General features: G+C 73.5%; 1 protein-coding gene across 1 annotated transcript; it reads left to right on the top strand.

Annotated features, from left to right (window-relative positions):
• The first annotated feature begins 1,289 nt into the window (after nt 1–1,289).
• NAT8L (N-acetyltransferase 8 like) lies at nt 1,290–6,439 on the top strand. Its single transcript, XM_084895809.1, has 3 exons — nt 1,290–1,785; nt 2,669–2,833; nt 4,461–6,439. Exons 1-3 carry the CDS (start codon nt 1,419–1,421, stop codon nt 4,826–4,828), a joined length of 900 nt encoding a protein of 299 aa, XP_084751935.1. The 5' UTR covers nt 1,290–1,418; the 3' UTR covers nt 4,829–6,439.
• Nucleotides 6,440–6,883: the final 444 nt, after the last annotated feature.

The following is a 6,883-nucleotide window of genomic DNA, read 5'->3' as shown; positions in this document are numbered from 1 at the left end:
TCCTTCCTCTGACCCCCCTGACCCTCTGGGCACCCTAGCGCTGCTCCCGGCCCCGGGGTGTCCTGCCTGGATCTCTTGGGTGCTGTTGGCTTGGGGGTGGGGGACACTTCTCGCCAACCTCAGGTCCTGGGGGCTGGTCTCACTGTGGGCCTGTCCCACCCCCTACACGCCAGCCGCAGGGCCCTGAGCTGCCCTGAGATTCTCCGTGGCATCTGGGGAGCATGGTGTAGGGTGACCTCGGGCTGCCCCACCCCACCCCGCAGCCCTGGCCGAGGACTAGTTCAGCTCCTTGGAGCCGGCCGCCCCTCCCCGCGTCCCTCAGCGCGGTGCAGGCAAGGACAGCCCCGCCCTGGCCTGGCGGGGGGGGGGGCCGGGGGCGCCGGGCCGGGCTCTGGGGAGGGTCCTCGACCCACGGGGCGCCGGGAACCCGGCTGCGTGCCTCTGTGAGGTCACCTCCGGGGATGCGGCGGCAGGGAGAGGGTGCAGGCAGCGGGGCAGCGGGGCTGGGTGCACGAAGTGCCACGGGTTCTGGGACCACCGATCCCCCATCTCCTCCCTCCCCGACTCCCCGCGCCGGCGGGCCGGGCTCTGGCGGCGGGAGGATCCGCCGGGGCCCCTGCACCTGCACCGAGATGGCAGGGCGCATGCGCGGGCCAGGCAGGCAGGGGCCGGGCTGGGGGGTCCCCGGGCCCGCACCCCCTCCTCCCGCCCCGGCGCCCGGTGTCTGAACGCGGGCTGCGCGGCGCGGACCTCGGACCCGCTCCGGGCGCATGCCCTCGCCTCCAGCCGGCGGCTCCGGGCGCGCGTCCCCGGGGCGCGGGGCGGAAAGCCGGGGCGCCCCTGCAGGGCCCGCGGAGTGCGCCCAGACAATGGGACCGAGGACGGTGCCTCCGTGACTGCGCCCGGCGGCGGCGGCCGCGGCGTGCGGGACCCAGGCCGGGCCAGGTCCGCGGCTCCCCGCACGGCGCGGCGGCGGGCGGCGCAGGGCCGGCGGGAGGCGCCCGCCCGGGGCCCCGGAGCGCCCCCTCCGGCCTGAACCCGGCGGCTCGCAGGTCCCCGCCGCCCCGCCCGGCGCACCCCCTCCGCTGCCGCCGGAGCGCGGCCGAGGCGCGGCGGCCGAGGTGCCACCGGCGGGCGGAGGCGGCGCCGGCCCCCGCCCCCGCGTCACATGGTGACCCCGCAGCCAATGCCGTGGACGCTAGGACCCTGCGGGACCCCGCGCCGGGCCGCACCGGCGCCGCCGCGTTATAAATCCTCCTCCAAGATGCGGCGCAGCTCCCCGCGCGCGCCCCGGCCGCCCGCCGCCTCCGCCCCGCGCCCCTGAGCCGCCGCCGCCGCCGCGGGTCCGAGGGCGCCGCGCCCTTGCCCTGGGCCGCCCGCCGCCCGCCCGCCCGCGCCCCGCGCCGCCCGCCGGGTGCATGCATTGTGAGCCCGACATGGTCTGCGAGACGAAGATCGTGGCCGCCGAGGACCATGAGGCGCTGCCGGGGGCCAAGAAGGACGCGCTGCTGGCCGCCGCCATGTGGCCCCCGCTGCCCGCCGCGCCGCCGCCCGCGCCGCAGCCGCAGCCGCAGCCGCAGCCGCAGCCCCGGGACGGCGCGGGGGGCGCGGGGGGCGCGGGGCCGCCGGAGGGGCGCGGCGTGCACATCCGCGAGTTCCGCGCGGCCGAGCAGGAGGCGGCGTGCCGCATCTTCTACGACGGCATCATGGAGCGCATCCCCAACACGGCCTTCCGCGGCCTGCGGCAGCACCCGCGCGCGCTGCTGCTCTGCGCCCTGCTGGCCGGTCAGTGCGGGCCCCGGGCGCTCCGGACACCCTGCCGCCCCGGTCACGCAGGCTTCCCCCCCCCCCCCGCCCCGGACCCGCGGGCTCCCCGGGCCCCCCATCTCCCTCCCGCCCCGGACCCGCGGGCTCCCCGGGCCCCCCATCTCCCCCCCGCCCCGGACCCGCAGGCTCCCCGGGCCCCCCGGGTGGCCGGGCCCCAGCCTCGGACCCCCCGCGCGCCCCGCTCTCTGCGGCGCCGGGCTCGGGGGCCCCGCTGCGGGCTGGCCCGGCTCCCGGCTCCCGACCGGGGCTCCGGGGCGGGGGCGTGGGAACCCGGGGGGCTGCGGCGGGGGAGCGGAGTCCCGCCGGCCGGCCCCTCCGAGCTCCGGGCGGGCGGAGGCCGGCGCCCGCCGTGACTATTTATAACCGGGCGGGGGCGGCCGCGGCTCCGGTGCTAATTTATGGAGCTGCGGTGCGGGAGGGTGCGGTGCGGGAGCGGGAGGGGACACAGCGGAGACGCGGTCTCGGGGCTGAGCTTCGGCTCCACTTTCCGGATGAGGAGCTCGAGGCGCGGGCGGGTGCGCCTCCCCCAAGGTCAAGCGGCGGCCCGCAGCCACTGTCCGCGGCCGCTGCCTCCCCCGGCGCCCGGGGGCTGGGGGCCGGGAGCTGGTCCCGAAGTGCCCGCTTCCCCGGAGGGCGGGTGGGCCAAGGCCGCTGCCCCAGGCGCCGGCGACCTCAGGTTCAAGGGCCCGGCCCTGCCTCCCTGCTTGTCCTTCAGGGGCTGTTTGCCCCGAGGTGCATGGGGGCAGTGCGAGCCCATCTCCCCTCCGCCCTCCCCGCGCCCCCATCTCCCTTCCCGCACCCCCATCTTCCCTCCCTTGCCCCTCACCGCCCCCTCCCGCAGGGCTGTGCTGGGCGCTCACCGGCTCGCTGCTGCTGACCTGCCTGGTGCCCGCGGGGCTGCTGGCGCTGCGCTACTACTACAGCCGGAAGGTGGTCCTCGCCTACCTGGACTGCGCTCTGCACACGGACATGGCGGACATCGAGCAGTACTACATGAAGCCGCCCGGTGAGCCCGCTCCCTGCCCCGGCCCCTGCCCCGGCCCCTGCCTCTCCCCTCTGCAGTCCCGGCCACTCAAGGAGGTGGGGGCAGAGCTGGGCCTCTGAGTGTCCGTGGCCTCCTGAGGCCGGCTCTGAGCTGGTGCTTGGGGCCTGGCGGCCCTGCTCTTCACAAGGTCGGGGGTCTCTCCTCGCAGGTCCTGTCTGGTCAAGGTGCTCCTGGGGCCTGCCGGGGCTGGCCCGGGCATCGGGCTGGGGGAGGGCAGTGGCAGGCAGAGGGGCCTGTGGCGGGGGGCAGGGTGGCAGGGATCCTGGGAGCAGGAGCCTTACGTTTGGTCTCTGCTTCTGGCCTCTGGGCGCTTAGTGAGCCAGTGGGACTCACCCCGGCCCTGGCAGGGCTCTGGAGAGGGAGGGGCCTGGCCCGCGGGCCCTGGGCCACTGTCTGTCCTCCAGGCTGGCCGGGGGCTGGGTCCTGGGAGGCAGGACCCTGGTCTCCATGTCCATCATCTCGGCCCTCGGGGGTGAGAGTCCCCCGGTGTGAGGGCGCCCGTCTGAGGAGAGAGGACAGACGGGCCTGGGTAGTTGATGGGGGTCTAGCAGGAGCCTGGTATCGGAAGGATGGGGCCAGAGAGGCAAGTGTCCCAGAGCCAGGGTGGCCTCCGGCACTGCCAGCCCCGTGCCCCCAGCCGAGCAGCAGCCTCGGCACCTTCCGTTTCCCCATCTCGGCCCGGAGGAGCCCCGCTGCCGCCTGGCTCTGCCTGTGCCGGCCGGTGGGCGCTCCGCTGGGCGCGGCTGTGCACTCAGGTCTTCGCGCTCTGGCTGCATGCCCCTGAGTGGACCTGGGGAGGGAGCCCCGCGCGGCCCCTGAGACATCGGGGGTCTGCAGGAGACCCCACAGGCCCGCGGGGTCGGACAGCAGCCGGCGGGGCCGTGCTGGTTCCGTGGGGAAACAGGCCTGGGGAGAGGTGAGGGTCCCAGCACTGTCCTGACCTTGGGGAGGGTGGACAGGCCAGCCGGTCATTCCCAGCTCGGCCACAGTGGGCAGTAAAGGAGACGGGAGACCTTGTGGCCGGAGTTGTTGGCTGACGGGAGTTTGGCCGCTCCAGGAGGGGGTTGGGCGGGAGCACTCTGAGGACGGAGTGGCGGTGAGCACAGGCCCCTCCCCCGGAGCACGCACCCCGTGCCCAGCAGCCCTTTGCTCCCTGCGGTCCTGGGCCTCCGTCACAGCTGACAAGTCTCCCAGGGGCCTGTGCCCTGCAATCCGTTCTCTGATCCCCACTTTCTCCCCCTCCTCGCTGAGGGCACCCGCCTTCCTGCCTGCCTGGACGGTGATGGTTTGGGCTGGCCGCCCAGGAGCGGCCGGGTCAGGGGTGCCCATGGCCATCCCGGCTTCCTAGTGGGATTTCTTAAGACCTTCCCTGAGCCTCCCAGGGTCACGGGGCTCCCGGCCCAGCGGCCCCTGACCCAGGAGGGGAAGGGCCACAGGGTTGGCACAGCCACAGGCGTCTGAGGTCCCCTGAGCCCTGGGGGTTGTGGCTGGCGGTGCGTCCAGGCCTCTGGCTGCCAGGCAGGGAAGGGGCCAGCGGGCAGAGGCCTGCCCGCGGCGGAGCCCGGCCTGACCGCCCCGTCCCCCGCAGGCTCCTGCTTCTGGGTGGCCGTGCTGGACGGCAACGTGGTGGGCATCGTGGCGGCGCGGGCCCACGAGGCGGACAACACCGTGGAGCTGCTGCGCATGTCCGTGGACTCGCGCTTCCGCGGCAAGGGCATCGCCAAGGCGCTGGGCCGCAAGGTGCTGGAGTTCGCCGTGGTGCACAACTACTCCGCCGTGGTGCTGGGCACGACGGCCGTCAAGGTGGCCGCCCACAAGCTCTACGAGTCGCTGGGCTTCAGACACATGGGCTGCAGCGACCACTACGTGCTGCCCGGCATGACCCTCTCGCTGGCCGAGCGCCTCTTCTTCCAGGTCCGCTACCACCGCTACCGCCTGCAGCTGCGCGAGGAGTGACCGCTGCCCGCCGCCCGCGCCCGCGCCCGCCCCCGCCGCCCCCGCCCGGACCTGCTTTCCGACCGCGCCTTGGCGTTTCCGTGGGGCTTTTCCTTCAACATCCCGTGGTTCTCTGGCTGGTTCCTGGGGGGCGGGGCTATTGCTCATCCATGACACTTCGGGGGGTGGGGCGTTTGCAGCCAAGGCCCCCTGCCTGCCCAGCCTGCTGGGACCGCGCCCTGAAGAGTGACAGCATGGACCACCGCAGGCCCACGCAGCCGCCCGGCCCTGGGGGGCGGGGCCCCTGGCCCACAGCCGCCGGCCCGGGCCCAGCCTTGCCCACGAAGCACAGAACCTCTGCAGTGAGGCCTGGCCCAGCAGATCGCTGGCCGCTGGCCCGGCTCTAGCTCGGCCGTGGGTCCCCAGGAGGCGTGGCCTGCCGGGCTGGCGGCCACTGCCCCTCGGGCCCCGCTCTGTGCATGCTGAGCACGTGGCTGCCCGCAGCATGCCGCATGCCCACAGCTCCGCCCGCTGCCTGCCCGCCCGTGGGGCCCAGACTGGGGAGCGTCCCCGCCCGCCCTGAGCCAGCCCGGGAGCCACCTGCTTGCAGGAGGCCCGTCCCAAGAGCCCCGCTTCATCTGGTTCCGCTTTGCTTTGACACCCGGTCGCCTTCCCCGTGGTCCCCACCCCTCCCCTGCCCAGGCTTTGCTGATTGGCGTCATCACCCGGTGTGGTTCCCATAGCAACCGACTGCACAGCCTGGGTCAGAGCCCTGCAGGGGAGCAGGGTGGGGAGGCCGCCCCCTGCCCTCCCCTTTTCCTTCCCCCACACCCACCTGGCCTCAGCCTGCCCTGTGAATACTGCCCAGCCGCTGCCACCACCACAGCCCACAGCTGCCCCCGCCTGGCACCGACCTGCTTTTTACTCAGTTCCTTAGACAGAATAGCACTCTGCATGCTGTAATCCTGGACAGAACGGTAGTGGATGCCCTCGCACACGCACACCTGTGTGGTCTGGAACAGGCGTCACTTCCTGCCCAGTTTGGTCCGGGTGGGCGGAGGGTTTCAAATGTGGGATCTGGAGGGAGGTCCTGACTCAGCATCGTTTTCCCCCGAAGAGCGTTCCCGGCTTGTGAGGAGGCTGAGGCCCCAGCCAGCTCGGAGGGGCCGCTGCCTTTGGGAGGGAACGGGGCCCTCGTCCAGCGTGGCTGGGGGCTGATGCTGCTCGGCCTCCTGAGGGGGGCTGGGGCCGTCTGGCAGGGTGGTCCGGGCGGGGACGAGCAGGTGGTCGGCAGTGGCCGCATGTCCAGCTGCGAGCCGGACCCGCCACTGAGACCCCTTCCTGGGGGCTTGGAGGGAGGGACTCAGGTGTGGGCCGCGGAGGGGACACTCTTGAAGGGGCCTCGGAAGTGAGCGAGCGAGCACCGAGCCCGGGCTCCCGAGCCGCGTGCTGGGCGAGGCGCTCGGAGAGCCCTGTACAGACCCCGCTCCCCTGTACATACCCCGGAGGCCGGCCCCGCTCGGGTGGGGTTTTGTAGACTGTACAGAAATCGGCACCCTATTTTCTTGCAGCTCAGATTTTGTTAACCTGGATTATACAGACAGACGTAAAGTGTTTTAGCAAAATGGAAAAGCTGTGCCTTTCTCCTTTGTTTGGCTGGGTTCTGGCGTGGGACAGCCTCCGTGGCCGTGGGGCCCGGTGGGCGGAGGGCAGGGGGCGGTCGAGGCGGTAGCCCCGGGCCCCGAGCTCTCTGATCCTGTGCCTTCCGGCCTCTGTCCCTGGGGTGGAGGGGCTGCTGGTGCCCAGGCTGGGCGGCGAGCCCGGGCCGTCAGTCTGGTTGGTGATGGAGCACCCCGTTGTCCAAGAGGGACCTGGCCCGATGGCCCACAGTGGGTGGCCGCCACCGGGACTCTTGACTTGTTGCCCTTTGGTGCTGCCAGGAAGGGGGCGGGGAGGCTGTGTCTGGAACCCCGGTGCCTAGCCGCTGTGGGCAAAGGCTGGGCGTGCCTGCACAGGGACAGGCCCTCACCAGGGCAGAGCCGCTTGGCAGACCCCCAGCAGCCCCTGGTGGAGCGG

Source organism: Pipistrellus hanaki (assembly GCF_964339955.1).
Source record: "Pipistrellus hanaki genome assembly, chromosome: 1".
In the NCBI taxonomy this organism is placed as follows: domain Eukaryota; kingdom Metazoa; phylum Chordata; class Mammalia; order Chiroptera; family Vespertilionidae; genus Pipistrellus; species Pipistrellus hanaki.
Note: the sequence above shows the minus strand (reverse complement) of the source record. Positions and strands in the feature narration are given on the sequence as shown.